This window comes from Orbicella franksi, chromosome 2 (assembly GCF_964199315.1).
Source record: "Orbicella franksi chromosome 2, jaOrbFran1.1, whole genome shotgun sequence".
Lineage (NCBI taxonomy): Eukaryota > Metazoa > Cnidaria > Anthozoa > Scleractinia > Merulinidae > Orbicella > Orbicella franksi.
Window position 1 is genome coordinate 32,307,132 of NC_138146.1, and position 20,430 is coordinate 32,327,561.

Here is a 20,430-nt window from a genome sequence, read left to right on the forward strand (position 1 = left end):
TACAAGAATGACACGTACACTGTCCAATTGATGCTCAAATCGGGCTGCTGATAGCCAATCACGTTCGAGAATTTTGCTATACTTTTGATTAAGATAATAATAAACTAAACAATAGCCTCCATTGGGCGCGAAAAACTAGTGCTAGGATTATCTGTTCAGACAAGCGAACAGTTTTCAAGCTCGAGGAAAACTGTGAACAGATAATGTCGTAACATATTTTTAAAGTCAAATGGGGGCTATTATTTTTATTATCCTTCAAATAATTTTTCGCAGCAGGCGGGAAATATCCAGTCACGTTTGGACAAATCGCGTGCAAGCGAATTTACCCCGGGTCCCTGGCGAGAGTCTGGCACCGTAGAAGCGAGGCTGTTGGCAGAAAAATGGCCGCCAAGACGTCCCGGGAACGTCTTTTCTGACCTGATGGCAAATTCAACTTGCTTATTAACGTGCAGTGGCAAGCAGTTAAGTATAGTAAAAAGAGCAAGTTGACATGAATGCTCTGAGCTCAGAGGACGGCGATGCCAGCGAAAGAGAGCTTCTTGTAGACGACATTCAACGGATTCGTGAGGTTCTTCATATTTCAGCTGGACGTTCCAATAAACTTTCCTCTGACGAAGAAGACGGAGAAGGCTCCGAAGAAGAGGACGAGGAAGATGATGAACAAGGGGAAAATGAAGAGAGCAGCCTGATAGGTGTGTTATGGATGGTTCTTTGAAAAGCGAACAACACTAATGGGCTGTACATGTGACAGCTGTGGACAAAAACATGACACCTCGGAGAATTCCTCCCTCCACCATGCAGACCAAGCCCAAGAACTTAACTTCTATTTGGAACGTTTATTGTGGTCTTAAAACCCGAAAACTGGTGAAATGTTTCAATTTAAGTCCTTTTTACCCTTGTGCCTGTCAGATATCAATTTATAGATTGGCAGACCGGGCCAAATAAATAAACGATAGTCTCCATTTGGCGCGAAAACAGAGAAGCGAGAAGTTCTGAGAAGCGAACAGTTCTCTCCGATAGTGAAGCTTGAGAAAAGATGTAAGCTTCAAGGAACAGATAACGTCCAAGGAAAAATATGGGAGTGTATTTTTAAAGTCAAATGGAGGGCTACATGTATTTTGTTTATTATCTCTCAAATGTTTTTGCAAGGCGAAAATTGTGAAATATCACTCAGGTATTCCTCAGTTTAGGCTGGGGCATATTCAGTCATGTCACGCATTAAGATTTATCAGATGCAAGTGAAAGTATTTGATGGATTATAACCAACAATGTATCAGTGTTAACAAGAAGTCCGTATTAGCGGGAGTTGTTTCCATACAAGGGTGTACAGGGGTATACAAGGGTTTGCAGGCCTTCATTGGTTAGCATTATTATGGGATGTCTGGATGACTATATGGCTGGAAGACTATATGGTAGCCTATCATGAATTATTTAACAATTAGACCCGTAGCCCTTGCGGGCTACGGGTCAATAGCCCATGAGGCGAAGCCGAATGGGCAATTGACCCGTGGCCCTTGAGGGCGAAGGGTCTAATTGTTTTAGTATCACCCAACTAGTCGGACAGAAAAGGTAATAATAAAGTTAGCAAATGCAAGTTGAAGAAATATTTATTTGGGAATAAAACGAAAGAAAGCGTCACGCTCGATGGCACCAATTTCGCTACTCGATGACTATTACTAATAGTCCCCTAGTAGCGTAGCCAATCAAAATGCAGGATTTGCATTAGTCCACTAGTTGGGTGATGCTAAATACCAATAGTGGGGTGTCCACAAGGAGAGAGTTGACTCTATACTGATCTATGCAACTTGACCCTGTGTATGGATAATATATTTTAACTTTTATTTCCTTCATATTTCTTTCCATAGGTGTGATTTCCAAAAACTTACAAGACCAGAATGTAGATTATGTTTCACCTCTTGTAAGTATTAGAAATACAAATATGCTAGTAACAATGTGCTTTTACTGATGGGCACCTATAGAACCATGTTTAAAGTGGCTTACTACAGTTTTGATGGATTATTACAGCCCAACTTCTAACTCTTTTAAAAAATGTTCCAAGATGTTTTTCCTTTCTAAATTTACTGTTTACTTAAGTCTTTTACCATTCTATAAGCAACTTGAACAATTAAATGTCAACAAATGGCCAAAATGAACGACCGAGTACCTGAGGAGAGACTGGGCACTAGTAGGTTAAATCATGTTTTTCTCAGAATCTACCTGTATGACTCCACCTCAAAATTTCAGGAATAAGAAATTGGTTCTGATTTAACTTTCATGCAAAGTAAGATAAAAATCTGCAAGACAGATTTTTTCGCAAACTCAGAAAATATGAAATAAAAAATAGCTCAAAATCTGTCGTACAGATTTTTTTAAAAATTTGGCTCGAAACGCGATTCAACCCTACAAATTGATTGTGAAAATTTCATCATGAGTTGTACAGTAGCTTTTCGAGCAATCCTCAATCAAAAACTGGCTTTTACAACCTTGGACGAGAATTGAATTGCGCATGCCCTTTATTTAAGCGCACGCTCATCTGGCGCAATGTACCGCGTGCGAGAAAGCAAGAGTAATTTAGAGCTCTTTTACCGGTTGTTTATCGAGTTTTTTTTGTCATATTTTTTTGGCGCTAGTCTTAAACATGTCTTTGAACAAAGTTTGAAGCTATTGCCACGTATACTCAAGTGATTTAACACCTTTCAAGTGCTGAAGTGGTTTTCGTTTCTTCTTGGGGTTGCTTGTGTCATTTGTGCACTAGCATTTAATACTGACATTTGGCAAGCAATCATAGCGCGTGCTATTAGTGTCCAAAAAAACTGTAGTAAGCCGCCTTAAATTAAATGTCTATTCATGGATCAACGTTCATTTGCTGGAGATTTTTCTATATGAGATAGGGAAAGCCTGCTTTCACAAGAATATTTTACAACATTATATATTAGTGGAGTTAGCCTAAGGGGGCTGGCTATCTGAAATAACTAGAGAGTTGAGAAGGGCAGGCAGCTACAGGTAGGTCTACAGATGTATTTTAATACATCTGTATTAAATCTGTATTATTTCATCTGCATCTTTCATCTTTCCATTCCTTTGACGAACCATGATCCGAGAGATCTTGGATTGACCTGTTGGGTAAAGAAACGCAAAATCCGTTTTCGGATTCTTTCGGATTTAAGAATCCAATCTTGGATAATTTTCTTAAAGAAACGCACCTTAAGTGTTTACCTACTTACTTACTTTCTAAATAAGTACTTTACTAGAACATTTGGTAATGCTATAGAGTAGGAGGAATGTAGAGCAAATAAAAGCTAATGTAAGTGCTCCTAGAATCTTTTGCACAAAATATGCTGGCAAAAGCACTCAACAGGCACGAATGACACTCAAAGGCAAACTGCATGTTCTCACACAGCTGGCATGCAAAACATGTGAGCCCTGCAAAACCAGTGTTTCCACCAGAGCGTGCCATTGTGGGAGTCCCACGCTGCAATCGGAGATGGCCTCCAGAAAAACGAGAAAAGGGCAAATTTATCCCTTTCCTTTTACAAGACTTCGGGCTTAACACAGGCATAGTATTTTAAAAGCCATTATGCAGGGCTCGAAATTGCAACCGCCAATGCAACTAACATTTCATCCTTGGCGACTACATTTCTCTGTGTTGACGATCAATAACGACTATTTTGTCACACATTATGTCGTTCTAGAAAATCATATTGGAAGATCTTTGCTTCTAAAGCACTCAACATAAGAAAAGAAGTCAATCCATCCTTTTGCTTTGCTGCAGTAATGATTATTGGAAAACTTCCAAATGGCTGACCGTGTATGAAATTACCCTATAATGGATTGTAAACCCTATGTCATGTATGCCTAATGATTGTTCTCTCAGTATGCACGGATCCTTCATACCAGTATCTGATTCAAAAGAAACTTTATTGAGTAGAAACACTTCAAAAAGAACTTATTAAATTTTATCATAGATCCTAGATAAACTGCTTTATTTTCCCTGGTACCCTGATGCATTTTTCCCTTCTGTAGCTTTCAATTTACTGGCCCCTTTCCTAAAAAATTGGCCCCTAAAAAAGGTCTTCGGGGGTCACTTTGGCCCTCAACTAAAATTATCTGGCTGAAACACTGAAAACCCTGTATGAGATCCCACCAACTATGATCTCCCTGAGAGACCGCTGGCCAGCATTGGCTCGACTCAAACTTTGCCTAAATTACATTTAGGCCCATGAAATTCATATCAAATTTATAGTTAATCTCTAATACAATGTGGACTTAATTTAATTTCATCTGTTTGTTTCCTAAAACAGCCAAGCAAAATAACAAGCCCAGAGCACGTATTTAAAAATGAAAATGTCAGGGAGCAATCATCAATAAGTGGAGGACAAGAAACTCTCTCTATTCCTGATGACAACCGTGTACCAGTTTCTGCTAGCCTTTTCCAAGGTCAGCTATTAATCGAAAATAATTTATCACCATCACAAAGCACTGGAAATGTTTCATCTGATGAGTACATCTTGACTGAATTACAACCACGGAATTTTCAACCTCCCACATGTGTTCCCTCTTTAAGCCAAGGGAAGTACCCACAAAATGGAAGTTGGTTTGTGGAGTTGAATGAATTGAATGGTCAGAATGACATTGATCAGCAAGAAGGGGAAGACAGCATTTTTCACGATGGTGAGGAAGAGATTGACAGTGTCTTGGAGATGCACAGTGAAATTCAACAATGCTTGAGTTTGAATAGAGATTACCAGGTAATCATATTTTTTTGCATGTTGTCAACAGGTACCTTTGCCCGATTTATGCTGAAATTGTTTTCTGATCATAGAAATAATTACGTTTTTGCTTGGAATAAAACTAAGTGGCAAAGCTAGGGAGTTATAAACATATGAACCTAAAAAGGAAAATAATGTTGTAATTTATTGCCCAAGTGATACTTTTGCAAAAGATTGCAAATTGTTCTGACATTGCTCAGGAAATCCCTTACCATTTTGCTCTTAACAATGGACCTTGCAAATCACAGAAGACATCACAGACACATAATGTAGTGTAGATGGTCAGCCTTTCACAGTATTGAAGCATGTGGACACTCTCTATTAAGTGGACACCAGGGAAGGTTCAAAGGGTGTCCAGTTAATATAGGTTTCATGGTATTTGTTATCCACTTCCATGTAAAATGGCAATCCTAACTAAAGAAAATCACCCTTAAGGGGAACTTTTGTTATGTCTACTTTTATTCTTGAAGACTTTCAAATCACCTTAATATTAAACATGACATTCTTTTACAGTTGGCAATACTAGATGAGCTTGAGAGAATTGAAATTGCTTTGGCAAAGAACAGGGAAAAACAGGTATTTTACTTTGGGAAATGTCTGCTCTCCTATACTGTGAGTTGAAGTCTGCATTATTTTGTCACTAATAGCCCATCAGTCCAGAACTTATCTCTGTTTTCTGTACCATGAAGCGACTAGGAGTATTTCTACTCCCCCGTGGATTGGAGGCTTGTCTAGTAACAGTTACCCCCCACATTAACTTTGTGGGCACCCATTTACATGTATGCACCTGGTTTGTGAAGCCACTGTAAGAGTAAAGCATCTCTCCCAAGAACGCAACACAGTCCACAGTCTGGGCTCGACCCAGATCGTTTGATCCTGAATTCAGTGCACTAACCATCAGGCTGCCTACCCTGTCCTTCATGATAGTCAACATCAGATATTGCTAAAATAGAACGCTTGTTGGAAATGGTAAAAACAAAACAACACAAAACAAAAACAAAAACAAATAAAAGAGTAATAAATTGTATTATCGTTTGTCTCACGATGTAGTCACTTGAGATGTAGATCGCGACATTTTGACTGCTTACTGCTAGTCTTCTTCAGGCAATAAGGTCGACTGATTGCACGGTATCATTTATATCACAAAGGTCGGCTGTGATTGGTGCATTTCGATCCTCCTATTGTTCCATTGTTCTGGTGAGTAGCTGTTCCCTCAATGGTCCACTGTTTTACTGTTCTGCCCAATCAAGAAACATAACACCAGGAGAACAGTGGAACAATAGGAGGATCAAAATGCACCAATCACAGCTGACCTTTGTGATATAAATGATACCGTGCGATCAGTTGACCTTATCGCCTGAAGAAGACTAGCAGTAGGCAGTCGAAACGTCGCGATCTACATCTCAAGTGACTACATCGTGAGACAAAAAATAATACACTTTATTATTGCATCTACCATGATGAATAACAACAACCTTTTCCTCGAAATAAAAGAGTTATCAAATAATGTTTTTTCTGAATTAAAATTTAGTATGGATTACATCAGATGAGGGCAAACAAAGATGAAGGAAAACCTGAACCTCACACATTAGCCAAGTTTGCCAATCCATATTTCAAAGACACAAGTTCAGTGGTAAGCTATGCAATCTATTTGTAGATGCATCTTATTGAAGGTGTATGCTATTTCCTTGCTGTCAATCTAAATTTGATTGAGAAAACTTGGGGATTTCTTTTTGGCCATACAGTGGAATCCCAATGTCTTCAAGCTCAATAACCTCTGGATAACTTGAACCAAAAATCATTTTCCTCCCCTCAGTTGAATACCGTAATTTTACCCCCTGATTTTTCGAACTACCTGATTTTTCAAAGCAATTTTCACTTCCGTTGGAGATTCAAGAATCTGTATATTCCACTGTAGTGAGCACAGGAGAACAAAATAAATTATTATAGTAGAAATTCTCAAGGGGTGGTAGAAGGGAAACATTTTTATCGAGCAACACAAAATGGCACACAAACTGCAAACATCTTTGCTTGTCAATCAAAAATGCACATTTTAAAGAGTTCTGGAGTCTGATTTCACTATATAATAACTCACTGAAGGCACCTTGGGAAAGGTATGCAAAAAATCGAACCAAAATCAAAACTTGGAATCAAAGAATTGTGAATCAAACTGAACAGTTGTAGTCGTAATTAATCAAGAATTCAATTAATCATTACACTGCTAGAAATCACCTCAGAGATGGTGTTCATATGATATGGTAGAAATTGAAGTGAAGACTGCATTTGTTGCTCAAGTTGTTTGATGAAGAACCTTGGTCTTATTGATGACATTTACAGGGACCTCCAGATAATGAGGACACCAAAATCAAGAGGCAGAGCTGTCATTTTGAAGGTTACCAAACTTCATCAAAATTCTGTAAGTGAACTTGGGACCCACTGGAGAAAAATATAAACTACAATCCTGTATTTAATATTCGTGTTCTGTATTTTAATAATAATTTGTGAAGTCCTTAATACCCCAACTCCCCTCCATCCCTGTCGGCCTAAATTTTGACAGCCATATCTTTCATCTATCTTTCCATTTTTTCTAACTTTTCAGTTCATGTCAATTTTGAGATAAAAGTTCTTCCTCTGGGATATCAAATTTGCTTTTAGAGGTCTTTCTCCCCAACAATGTTACAAGTAACATGTTCAATGCCTAGAGTATCTGTTTAACTTGCAGCATCTTACAGGAGTCTAGTCTTCAGTTTTTCAGCTGAACACAATTTTCACTAACAGAGTTTATCAGTGGCATGACAAAATGTAATCCAAGTTGCTGTCCCTCCCCTTGCTTTGTACAGGCCAGTATTGTATTGTATGCTATGGTATCATAGGGTATCTCAGTCAGGGGTAAAATCATTACTGCAGATGAACCCTGTTTTATGGTCAATATGGATGCTTTCTGGGGTTTCTTCACCCCCTATATAAACAGAATTCCATTATAACTAGTTCAGAGTTTGGCTTGTTCATGAATCAAGTCAATTGTATGTATTCTCTCAATTGGCAGGGAATCAAAAAGAAAGAAACAGCTTAGCCGAGGGAGTCAGGATGCAAAATTTGGAAAACAAACTGTCTCCAGTTCTGCAGAGGTATGTTGACCAAATTTTGTTCTGTACCACCTCATTACCACCAGTCAAAAGGCCAGTCAAAATATTTTCATGGCCAAAGTGGATCTCTCAATTAACAGGATTTTACTTTACTTATAACTTAATGATCACTGTACTTAACTTAACAAGGACTCCTTATACAAAATTGGATACGAAAACTTAATATAAAGCCTATTTTGGTATTTGTTATGAATTTTTTGTGGCCTTTGTTGTCGCGAAGAGGTGGGAACTGGCCAATGCAGAGGTGAAAGATAATAAAGGACCTGTAGTCATTATAAAGGCTAGTTGGGACTTGGGTAGATTACAGCTAGGACTGCAATTAATTTCAGTGATTAAAAATATGGCAAGCTGTGTGATGATTTTCAATACATTAATTATGGTGTTTCTCATTGTTCCAAAAGCTTCGTGATCATTACAAGCAGCAGCTGTAGTTCACGCTTTCATTTTAAGGATGCTATGGGGAAAATTTCTGCACTCCTGTCTTGGGTGTAGAAATTTGACAATTGTTTCATGTTGTTTCTTTTTGATGCTCAATGTCTTATTACATCTCTTGCTGTTTTTTTTTTTGGCAGAATTCAAAAACTGGAGCTTAAGAAGGATAAAACTGAGAGTGAATCACAAGAACTTGAAGATCTGAAAGCAGAAAGTCTAAGAATCAAGTATGTTTTAATATTATTTTTTCTAATACGCACAAATGTCATGTTCTTTGATGGCTTACATACAACACAAGTGAAGTAAATACAGCAAGTGCCATCTGTTGAAACATTCATGCTGCCAAAAGTTACTTTTAAAGAGGGCAAGAGGTGACAAGCATTGAAGGATCAGTATACAAAGAAAACCAAGTTTCAGGTTTTCCTTTCTGGCAAGCTGTACCGGTAACAGTGTACTTAACCCCCAAATTCCTTCCCACTTGCCTCCCAAAATACTTCAAAAAACATCTCTTGTTGCGCAAGTGGAGGACAGAATTCACCAGCCAACTGCAAAATCAACCACCTAAAATCCCTGGGTTGGACACAAGTTTTCTGCAGTATGTGAGAATTGATAGAATCTGCTTGTTAAAGAAAACCATTGTTAACACCAATGAAACATTGAGCAAGTTTATAATAGTCAAAGTGTCAGAGTGTCAGATGGTGTGAGAGTCGGTGTTGAAATGGTTGGTGTTGAAGGGGAGCAGGGATGGCACACTGGTGAGAACGCTTGCCTCCCACCAATATGGTCTGGGTTCAAGGCTGGCCCTGTGCCATATGTGGGTTGAGTTTGTTGTTGGCTCTTGCCTTGCTCTGAGGGTTTTTCTTTGGGCTCTCTGGTTTGCCTCCCTCTGCAAAAACCATCATCTCCAAATTCCAATTTGACCAGGATAGAGGACTGACACAAGAAAACCAGCTAAGGCTGATGTGGCTTCCTGTCTAAATGCTGAAATTTATTTTTAATTATTTATTTAAGTGACCGTGATAGTTTGAACTTGTCATCTCTCATGAACTCTATTCATAATCTGTCCAATCCAACATTGAGCATTGCAAGGGATTAATTACTGTAGACACTAGCAAGATACATGTGGAAGGATGCCACAGTTTATAAGCTTCTGTTTTTCTTTTGTGTTCAATATTTTAGAAATTTACCTAAAGAGAAACTGGAACGTGACTTAGAAGCTATTGACTGGGACAGAATAAGCGGTACCTATGTAAGTGAAGCCACTCCTTGTATTAATATGTAGTTGTACCTTTTTTGATTCTCTTTTTGGCAAATAAGGCAAGTTTGGTCAAGCCATGGTTTGTATTTTGGCAAGAGGTGGTCATGCCAAAATACCCATAGCAGGACCAAACTCGCCCTATATGCTGCCAAGGCATACCAAAGAAAAGGTACGATTGTGTATTAGCCATACCCAGACTCGTCCAAACGACTGTGATATTGTATTTGTACCAGGTCAGTGACTTGATATTGCAGAATATCAGGGCAATAGACAAGGCGATTCTGATTGGCTAATTACAAACTTCTGGTGCAGTAAAATTAGAAATGTGTTCAGCTAATGGCTGAAACCTTTGCTACTTAGTAATTGAGGAGTGCATCACTAAGCCAGTAGTTAAAGAGCACTTGTCATGTATGGTATACATATGAGTGGTTTTAGCTAGTCACTCAATAATAATAATAATAATAACAGTAATAATAACAACAACAACAACAACAACAACAACAACAACAATGTCTTAATTGTAGTCTGCTCTTTTTAATTGACTAGCTGCAAAAACGTTCAGGTTTTCAATGCCGCTTGCAATGGTGTAACTTTGGCCACCCTGATGTCAACCGAAAACCATGGACTAAAGAGGAAGACAAGATGTTAATAAAGCTTGCCAAAGAGCCTGGGAATACCTGGGATGTCATCGCACAAAAACTTCAGGTACATGTATGACTCGGTCTACTACTAGTGTCAGTATCACCTGATGACTAGAGAAGTATCAGTGTGTTTGACTCTTAGGTCGTGTTCTGTTGGGATCAAACGCAACCGGTTTGGGTTGAAGTGGACCTACGTTTCTCAATGGCACACTTTTCCAACCGTTTTCAGTTGAAACGCGGTAACTCCTGGGAACATTCCTTACATGAGCCACAATCACGCGAATCTCGCAAATGCTTTTTCAACCGTTTCAACCTGGTTTGAGGCCGGTTGAAAAAGTTGATCAACCAAACCAACCGAAACCGGTTTTTCCCAATAGAACACGACCTTAGATTTAGGGATGTAGCTTTGTTATTGTCAACATCAATATTTTTTGTTGTTAGATATAATCAATGCACTTGCTTTCTTGTTTGTCTCCCCAGACCAAGCGCACTCCCATTCACTGTTATGAACGCTACCAGAGAAGCCTGAATAAAAATCTTTTAAAGAGGTGAAGAGACAGAACCAGTTTATTGTATCATTGTATCAAAGATGAGTTTTGATAATGAAGTAAATGCAGCAGAAGAAGATTAAGGACACGCCCTTGTAAGACACACCCTCACTAGATTTTGGGTGAATTTCCAGCAGAAAGGCAACTGGTTTTTTGACTGAACTTTTTCGTAAGAAAAGCATTTCTCAAGATGGTCAAACCAGGCAGGCAAGATTGTTTTCACAGCACTCTGTTATGAAGCAACCCAGCTGAAGAATGCAATGTCTATGATTATAGAATCTCATACCACTTACGGTAACTTAGTATAACATCAAATTAATTGAGCTCTCTTTGATGTGCTTTCAGCAAGTGGACCCCAGAAGACGATCAACAGCTGCTTCAAGTGGTGCAGATAGTTGGGCTCGGCAATTGGCCAAGAGGTATAAAAGTTTGTGGTATTTGTCACGTGCATTCCCTCTTTTAAACAGTCACATCTGAAGATCCTAGCAATTCATCGTATTGTGCAATGTTCACCCTGTATAAAATTGTAAGATTTGTGTGTTAATTTGCTTGTTGCAGTGAGCCTGTCAAGGGATTTCACAAAGACCCTTTGATCTGGAACCAGATCGTGCCCTCCTAAAAGTGGTGATATAAGGGATACCAATTCTAATACACTAGATAATTCCTTTTTTTGAAAATTCTCAGTGGCTAGTTTCTTGGAAGGCCGGCACGGAGATCAGTGCTTGCATCGCTACACACAGACACTGCAGATGGTGAAGAAAGGCAAATGGTACGAAGATGAGGATAAGGTATGATCTGACTGACCTGGTTTCCACAAAAAATTGACTCAGCCTGTAAATTGGCTGTTTCTCCTTTCCAAAGAATCAATAAGCAGGATATTTTGTGATTCAGCTGCAGATAAACTTGAATAATTGGGAGCTTAAGCAACGACTACGGCGACGCCGAGGACGACGCCTAGTCAAAAATGAATCTATATTTTATCAGCGAAATTTACGATTGTCTAAATCTGTTCAGTACGCCAATGGCTTTAAAACTGTGCTCGGGCTAAATATGCAGTGACGGCGTTCAATACCAAATGGAAATACGGGAATTCGCCGTCGTCGTTCGCGTTCCTCAGACTGCGCAGAACTTGGTCATTTCACGTTCTCATTTTGCAGAGGACGGCAAAGAAATGAAGAAAGATTTACGACGCACGTGCACAAGTGTTGTTTTGCTCATTAAAACTTTGTTTGGTGACGTTCACGTCGCCGTCGTCGTCGTGATTTGCTTAAGCTTCCTAATAACTCAAAATTGAGTCAATCAGTCCATCAGTTCGTCGGTCTGTCGGTCAGTTAGTCTGTCTGTCTGTCTGTCTGTTTGTCTATCTATCTGTCTCTGTCTGTTTCTCTGTCTGCAGCCTTATAAATGTCTCACTTCTTTAACAGTAAATGGATCTAGAACATTATTTCTTTGCACGTTTGGTTTTATCAGCTTCTTAAGAAAGCAGTTGACAAGTATGGAGCATGTAATTGGAACAGGCTGTCTGAGATGGTTCCTGGACGATCAGGACCTCAGTGTCGAGAAAGGTTAGTGACTCAAGTGTTACAGCCACAAAGTAAACAGGGCTGTTTGCAGGTTTGGTATCTAAGCAGCATTTTGTTGTCTCTTATTTTCTAAGCCATGGTGTTGTTAGTCTCCCCCCAGTGAATAACTTTAAAATAGTGTGCCTCCTACGCAGATTTCCTGTGGGCTCATCACACAATCTTCTCTCCCTCCACTAATTCATGAGAACAAAGAGAGCATCATCGTTGGAGTCTGCTTGAAAAAGAGTTCGTCAATTGAAGGACACTGCGTGACTTTAATTTTTTAGCCACCTTTTGGTCATTTACTAAATTCAAATGAAAACAAGAAAGCAGGCCAGACACGGTAAGGCATAATGAAAGACCACTTAAAGGAGGTCAGTCACGGTATTTTGACTTATCTTTGCCACGCACAAAATTACCTTTAAATTGAAGGAAACCTGGAAATAGTGGTTTACTAAGATAGAAGAACACTCTATAATAGAACCATAAACTAAGGAACAAGGATGGTTAAGGATAGAGAAGATAAACACGGATTACGAACGATGAACTTGAATAATTTAGGCTTGACTTTTCAAGATGCGCGAACCTTGACGTAGCTCCCATAACGTCTTGAGTTTGCCACTGATTATACGCCAGGTAGGTTGGAATAAACCACACTTTTTATTTATATTAACCGAATAATTTCGATCAGTTATCTCTTCAGTAGCCCCCCTACCAGTCCCTGCTCCAGCCTACTAAAAATATGACTACAAAGGAGGCAAGAACCCTTCAGGTTAGAATGTGGTTGTCTTGTTTGCTGTCTGAAATGCGATTTTCTTTGTTCTTTGTGTAGATGGGTTAATGCCTTGGATCCCAACATAAACAAAGGACCATGGACTAAAGAAGATGATCGGAAGTTGCTGGAATATGTTGAAAAATTTGGAAAAGGTGAGTTTGTGTATAAAGTTCGTTCAGTTTCTCTTTGCGTGGGAGCGTAAAGCAAATGCACTCTACTTTGTTCTTTAAATTAAGACATCTACGGGTCAACTTCACAACACTGCTTTGAGTCCGCAGGTAACAGGACATCCAAGCTAAGAGATTACTCCTGTATTTCTTTTTAATTTTTTTCTCACAGGAAACTGGTCTAAGATTGCTCGAGCTATGGGCGATCGAACTGATAATCAGTGTTGGCGCCGATGGATTGTACTCTGCAAGGATGACGTCAGTATCTTATTGAGATGATATTTCATGTAATTAGTACAAGCATCTGTTTTTATTTCAATTATTGTATGTGGTGGGGTCTCATTGCTGGCATAAACTGCCAGTGGACGAACTGAATTTCTTTCTTTTTGTGTGGAGTGCAGTGTACACAGATTATTAACTAAACGAAACAGTTGTGGAGTCTACTGTACGTATAAAGCCGATCTTCTCAAAATCTCCAGTTGTAACTCGGGTTTATAGGCACGGAACCTTCTAGATTCTCCCAAACTTGTTATCTATCGTCTCTGTGAGCTTCTACATGTATTTTTGTTCTCTGAAGAATAAAAAAGAGATAAACCGTCGAGCGAAGAAGTGCTTGTGAGAATGTGTGTTATATGGCTTCCACTAGTAATATTGCCGATCCTGAAGGCTATTATGTTTAATTTTTGCAGTTTTTATACTATCGTCAAAATACCCTGCGCAAGAAAAGAGAGCTGGTGGCCAACTTCACTGGAAGAAGGCAGGAAAGACCGTCACTTGAACCCGAGGTAAACCACAGAGTCAAGTCACGCTATTTTCGTTTTACTGCCCTGCAGCACCTTTCCCAAACTGTTCTATTTCATTTTGTAAACAAACCGTCATTGTCATGTTCCTATGATAATTATACTTTTTCCCTCCCTCCCTCCCTCCCTCCCTCCCTCTCTCCCTGCTTCTCTCCATCCCTCCCTCCCTCCCTCCCCAAACTATTCCTCTTTCTCTTATTTTTAAACTGCTCTTTTCTCTCCCCTCAAACTACCCCCTCTTCTCCCTATAAAATACCCCTGTTCCCACTCATGCTCGTTTTTCTCCGTCTCTTTCGCCTTCCCTAAACCAACCTTTTCCTCATAAACTAACCCCTTCCCCTTCTCTTCGTTATACTCCTTTAAACTCGTCTGTGCTAGCTGCCCTGTATACTGTACATTTTCAATCTCCCAACGTCTTCGTCACCTTGTCAGTGGCCCTTCACAATATACTCATTTTATGTTTACTCTTTGCAACACTTAACTATTCAATTCCAGGTTGTTCTGTAATAACACTCAAGTAAGCCCTTGTTAAGGTGGTTAGCAGTGTAGATCTAGCTCACACTTCCTCTCTCTTTTCAGGATCTGGACATTCCAGATATTCCAGTTGTGGTAAGCAAGAGTAATCATTTTATTCTCCCTAAACGGTGCGCGCATTTTTTTTTTTAGGGGTGTGGGGGCGGGGGGGGGGGGGGAGGTGGTCTCTTTTCCGGACATGACAGTGCGACGTGTAATATAAAGAGAACTCATTAGCATTGCATCTGTCACATCCATTTTCATAGTTGCGATGCAGTGCTTTTTCCTTTTCTTAATGTGGATAAGTGTTGCGTGACCAACTCTTTATTGACTGTGGCTTGTTTGTTTTCTTCTGTTTGTAGAGGAAACGCAAAGGCCCTGTTCCGCTTCCTATTGAAGAGTCCCGGGCGAGGCGACGAGCAACCAGGGCCAAATTCAGGGAGAAGAAACGAGCGGAGAAACGAGAGGCACAGAGGAGAGAAGCTGAAAAAAGACAGGCTGAGGAACAGTCCAACGAAACGGCTCCAAGTGAACAGCAAAGTACGGCGGGTGCTGAGGGTGAGGCTAAAGATGACGCGAATGATGGAGAGGAAGGCTCCTCCGAATCCAAGAAGAGCCCGCGCATCAGAAAAGCGGTTTGTTTCATTTGTTGTCTTTACTTTTAGTGTTGTTTAGGCCACGGAAGTGTGTTTTCGTGCTGCCTCTTGGCCAAACATTTTTGCGACTTTAGTTTTTGAAGTAAAGTTTCACCTGCTAATTCCTTTGTCTACTCTTCCTTTCGTCCTTCTATGTTAGTCTGTCGGTCTGTTCCCCCCTTTCCTCCTTCCCTCCCTCACCGTTTCGTTCGTTTCTTATAGTCATCCCTCTTTATCTATATTTCTTCATGTACCTAAGATTTCCTATAGTAAGCAAATACAAATGTTTCGTTGTATTCATACTTTGTGACGCTTGCCAACTCAGTAAAGATTATTGTTTTCTTGAACCTTTATGAAATTGTAATGTAGAGGATATTTAGAAAGAAAATAACGAGCATGGTGTAAAAAACAAGAAAACAATATACTCTTGGTACATAAAAACATGCAAAAGTAAGTGACTGGTTGGCTTGAGGGTGTAGTGAGTGATTAGAGATTTTCCTTGAACCACCCAATCTGCGAAATTAACATTTTAACAATTCCGTTCATGACCAAACGTAACAAGCATATACGAGGCCCTACGCGCAAATTTGGCAAAATAAACGGTTTCCTTCCTCTGAATTTGTCATTAGCGGGCCTCCCATTCTTCTACCGGTTATAACTCTCTACTCTCTGTGTTCTGACTCCTTGCAGGGCGGAAACAGGAACAGAATTCAGCAGCCTCATCACCGTGTTCTTATGAAAAACAAACAGCTCTCCAAACGGAAACGAGTCGCAGAAAAACGAGAAAAACGTCACACCGGAAGTTCGAGCGAAGAAAAGCAGGTCACAGTGACTGGCTCATTAGGGCCCTTCTCGCTTCTTCTACAGGTAAACAGAATGGGCATAAGTGATCACATGAGAGGATGGGATGACCGAGTAGAATTAACGATAAAAGTCAGGCATATGAAGACATTACTGACTTAAGCAGCTGTGAAATTAAAGCTCCCAGTTGGCTTGAGAGCTCAGTTGGTAGATCACTGCACCGGGTTCAAATCTCATACAAGCCTGAAAAACAGGCTTCAATTTCATAGCTTCTTAAGTTGTGTGTAAAACTGCGATGATCAATGTCTTCATATCTTTCTCCGCCGTTCGAATACATGATCTTTCAGATATTCCCTGGAAAAGTCAGGCTTGTTTTGAGAAATTTCAAGACTATGAGGAAAATTTGTTGTCCTCCCGATAGCGTTCAATGATGCTGGGAAGTTCCCGGTTGTGTACACGCGCAGGTGACTTCGGGTCTTTGAACATCTTGGGTCCCACTTTGAAATGTGTCATCTTGGAAAACTTGAGTTTTATTTTACCCTGACCAAATGAAAAACATTCAACCAACTGACCAACCAACCTTCCATGTAAACCAAAGTGACATTTTACGCTCGAGGACAATTTTCCTTCGTAACATAGTGTAACAGTTCGTTTTTTTTTCTTTTCACAGGCGTTCAGTATCGATATCCCCACGGTTCTTCAAGCCATTCAAACTACTTCCACAGCATCATCCACGTTCACTCCTTCCTCAGATGCAAATGGCGCTAGTAACGCTGGGAGCAGTCGAGGAGGAGAAGAGATTAGTTCAGGCGATCACAGCTCTCAGAGGAACCAGAGTGTCTGTTGTAATCCCGAGGCCCCCACGGAAACCGAGGCTGAAGTTCATGACGTCACTTGTAGTAGACAAACAGAACCACAGAACTGCGAGAAAGAGCAGTTAACTAGCGAGAATGAACTTGTTAAAGGAAAGGACGGTCATAGTGATAGACATCAAGCAGCTAAAAATATTGATGCGGAGCCAGCTGTTGACTCACAAGTCTTGAACGATGCGAGTAAGGGTGCCCCATCTAATGCGCACGCTCTTGTAAGCACGGACCGAGTTGAAGCTGGAAACGAATCAACAGCACAGACCCCAACAACAAGCCAGGCCATACGCAGGCGCGCACCAGCAATTCCTCCTCTTCCACCTTGCCTTACCACCCTAAAAACATTCAAATCTCTTCTTCAACTCCGTCCACATTTGCAGCGAATAGCCGCCATGTTGAACACATCACCTGCACACAGTACAGCGAACACTGTAGCTTATCAGCTGTCTTCTACAGCGGGCACAGCTGGTAGTCATAGAAACCAGATGTCACCAAATGTCACGTTTATTAATGAAAACGACGTTCACGTTAGTTTAAATGAGTCACGTCGTGGCGTTGTTGAATCGTCTAAGAACATTGATGCAGCATCCGGGAAAGACGCTGTAAACGAACCACATAATGAAACCTGTTTAGATGAGATAGTAGCCAACGATCACGTGGTTTCACGTGGACATGCACGTGATACAAAAGGAGGCGGTGAATCAGACGAACAGCTGCCTACATCTACAGGTGCTGTCACGGAGGGTAAGCTATCGACTGGTCACTCTCGATTGACTACAGAAGGTCCCCGCACACCAGCAGTTGATAAGATAGGTTCACAACAGATCCAAATTTCTGAACAAGCAGGCCAAGCAATATCGTCATGTAGAGCTTCTGATAGTGTACAAACTGATACTGTTCCTGTATCTACCATAGTAAGCAACGAACAAATTGACCGTTCACTTGTTCAGAACAGCACTCAAAAATCTCCTGCAACGGTTGCGCCAGGGAGTCTTTTAAACAACACTTCGTATCGAAATTCGTACGAGTACAAAATGCTCTCTTCGCGATTCAGCAGCCTATTCTTGTGGCCGGCTCTACTTTCTAAAATTCGGGTCAAGGGTTCTTCCCAAATTGGGCCTGTCTTTGCTGAAAGACATCCCCCGCCTAGTGGAGGCGGTGGCGATGGCACTGAAAACGCTACCACTCACAAGCGAAAACCTGCAGCATTACGTCAAACGGATGTCATTAGACGTAAGCGACCTGGTCTAGCTGCAGTGAGAATGGCTTCCTCAGCATCGCTTTCGACCCCAGGCCAGCAGATGTGCATAGTCGGGCAGGGTTCCGCTATAAGGAAGGAGACCCCAGCAAGGCAGCCTGATGACCCGTCGGTTGCTTTTGCAGCCTCTCAGTTGCTGTCATTACAAGAGACGTCAAGATCGTTGTCCATTCCTGCTGCGAGTACTAGTTCATGTAACACGCGTAGGAGCAAGAGAAAAGGAACTCCCGTGAAGCGAAGTCCCAATGAAACGCACAGCACTTGTGCATCTAAAAGAAGCAAGTTTATTAAAATTTCGGATTCTTCGCCTTCTTCCGAAGAGTCTTCGTATTCTGAGGATGATTCTCTTGATACTGAGTATTTACCTGTGAAATCAAAGTACAATACAGTGACAACAGGCGCTGCAATGAAAACTCGCCAATCTTTACAGAAAATTCAAAATTTAGATGTAAGGGATGCCAAGTTGCCTCCAGATATCCCAGCGACGCCTTCTACCTCAACAGACCAAGTTAGCAACGCCGATGAAATCCCGCTCACTCGAGTTGTGAACAGGGGCGATTCTACCGATGTATCCCAGCCTTCTTTGTTAGTTGTGCAAGAGGGTACTGATGTCAGACCAGCTCAAGACGAGGAAACCGCTGGCCAACAGTCAGGCGCAGCTGCTAATCAGGACTTATCAAAGAAAAGTCTACTTCACGAGAACAACTCGCCATCATGTTCATCCAAACGGAAAATTTGCAAACCCGACAAAAATCGCGGAGCTCGCTGGAGAGCCATGCTCCCGAACGTCGATTCTGAAGAAAGCGATGCGTAGTAAAACACGTAATCAGCTTGTTATTATTTAACGCTGACCATTAATTATTTAAATACCTTTTTTGGAGAAAAAGTTTGTCTCCGGAGGTCGATTTAGCTCGTGGGTTTCTCTACAGAGGATTTCACCTCCATGATACCATACTTGCCTGACAACTGTTGAAATCATTGCCCTTCCTTTTTGGTGTCCATATCATGTTTAATTAAGTTGGGGTCAGTGAAGATCTGCTTTGACAGTGATCGTAGTCGTATGTGCAATAGTAGAAGCTGTCTTGAATGTTGTAAGAGGCTGTACGCACTGTAAACTCATTACTGCGGATAAACGGTGCAGTCATTATAGGGTTCCAGATAAGTTTTAAAGGTTGGGTGCCAATAAGGAATTCCAACGGGTCAATTCCCAATGCACCCACCAAATCGCTATAATTTTTTTACTAATGTATCGGGTCATGTAGCTGATCTTGTCAGGTTCTTGACCTGAGATTCCTCACCTACCTGGAACACTGCAATGACTTGGGCTGTTGGTAAATTACGTTTTCTAAACCATTTCCTGCCTTTGTCTCGATTTTCCCTTCATTCCACTTGGTTTAAGTGCCAGTTAAGGCCGCGCCCACACCACGCCGGAGGAATTTAAAAACGGACTGAGGTTTCACGCTGAAAACGTGTCAAATGTTTTCTGTCCACACTACATCGGGGAAATTTGAAAACGCAACAATCAGCGGTCATTTTGGATTTGTGTTTGAGTAAAACCCGGGTAGGGAAGTATCGTGATTATCGTAACCTGCCGGAGGAATTTGAAAAGGGAGCTTTATTTCTCCGGTTAGGCCTACTGTCCACGCTCATCCGTCACGAAAACGGAGCTTTTCGAAAACGCTCTGGTTTAGCGCTCGAAGACAGGTGGAACGAACACTGGAGATATTTTTGTAAATCCAGCTGCAAGAATTTTTGCCATCGGTTTTGCCGTTTGTTTTGTTGGTAAAATGGGTTTGCTCAATTTGGTTTAGTTTTTGAAACTTGGTCATCAAGAGAAAGTTTCATCACGATTATGCGATGAACATGAAAATAATTTTTCCGGCAACCGTCCCAAAAGAGCATTCCCTTAATCTCTGGTCCACCTGTTAGAGTAAAATGTCATTTAAAACACGTGCAAAACACGTGGGCACGCGATAAACCGTTTAACTGACTAATTGACTGCAATTGACGTCACCCACAAAGCCAACCGTATAATCAAGGCAATTTTAAGTTTTATTTTTCTAAAGCTGGGTGTGCTTTTGTCCTCTTTCCAAAAGAAAACCACCAGTAATTCAGTTCATTGAGTGGCGCTCCCATTAGCTATATTACCTGCAAAGGTTGCGGTTTCCGCCACATTGATCTTTGAAGTTGCGTCAGGTAAAAAAAAAAAAAATCGTTCGTGTCGTTCTCTGTTCGCAAACGTTTCGTGCTTTCCTCCCA

The 20,430-nt window shown here is 40.8% G+C and overlaps 1 protein-coding gene across 1 annotated transcript; it reads left to right on the top strand.

Annotated features, from left to right (window-relative positions):
- The first annotated feature begins 95 nt into the window (after positions 1–95).
- Positions 96–19,859, top strand: LOC145479350 (uncharacterized). The gene is made up of 21 exons (XM_081457688.1): positions 96–692; positions 1,866–1,918; positions 4,302–4,748; positions 5,283–5,345; positions 6,301–6,402; positions 7,107–7,185; positions 7,816–7,897; positions 8,488–8,574; positions 9,527–9,596; positions 10,152–10,310; positions 10,727–10,794; positions 11,140–11,213; positions 11,479–11,582; positions 12,265–12,359; positions 13,189–13,283; positions 13,471–13,556; positions 13,988–14,083; positions 14,678–14,707; positions 14,974–15,246; positions 15,937–16,113; positions 16,718–19,859. The coding sequence occupies exons 1-21, from the start codon at positions 491–493 to the stop codon at positions 18,983–18,985; spliced, it is 4,710 nt and encodes a 1,569-aa protein (XP_081313814.1). The 5' UTR covers positions 96–490; the 3' UTR covers positions 18,986–19,859.
- The last annotated feature ends 571 nt before the right edge of the window (positions 19,860–20,430 follow it).

Excerpts from the sequence above, each read along its gene's own strand:
- LOC145479350 (XM_081457688.1), top strand. The coding sequence starts at position 491 with ATGAATGCTCTGAGCTCAGAGGACGGCGATGCCAGCGAAAGAGAGCTT. Across the intron at positions 8,575-9,526 it reads GCAGAAAGTCTAAGAATCAA|AAATTTACCTAAAGAGAAAC; the intron begins GTATGTTTTAAT and ends TCAATATTTTAG. Across the intron at positions 14,084-14,677 it reads GACCGTCACTTGAACCCGAG|GATCTGGACATTCCAGATAT; the intron begins GTAAACCACAGA and ends CTCTCTTTTCAG.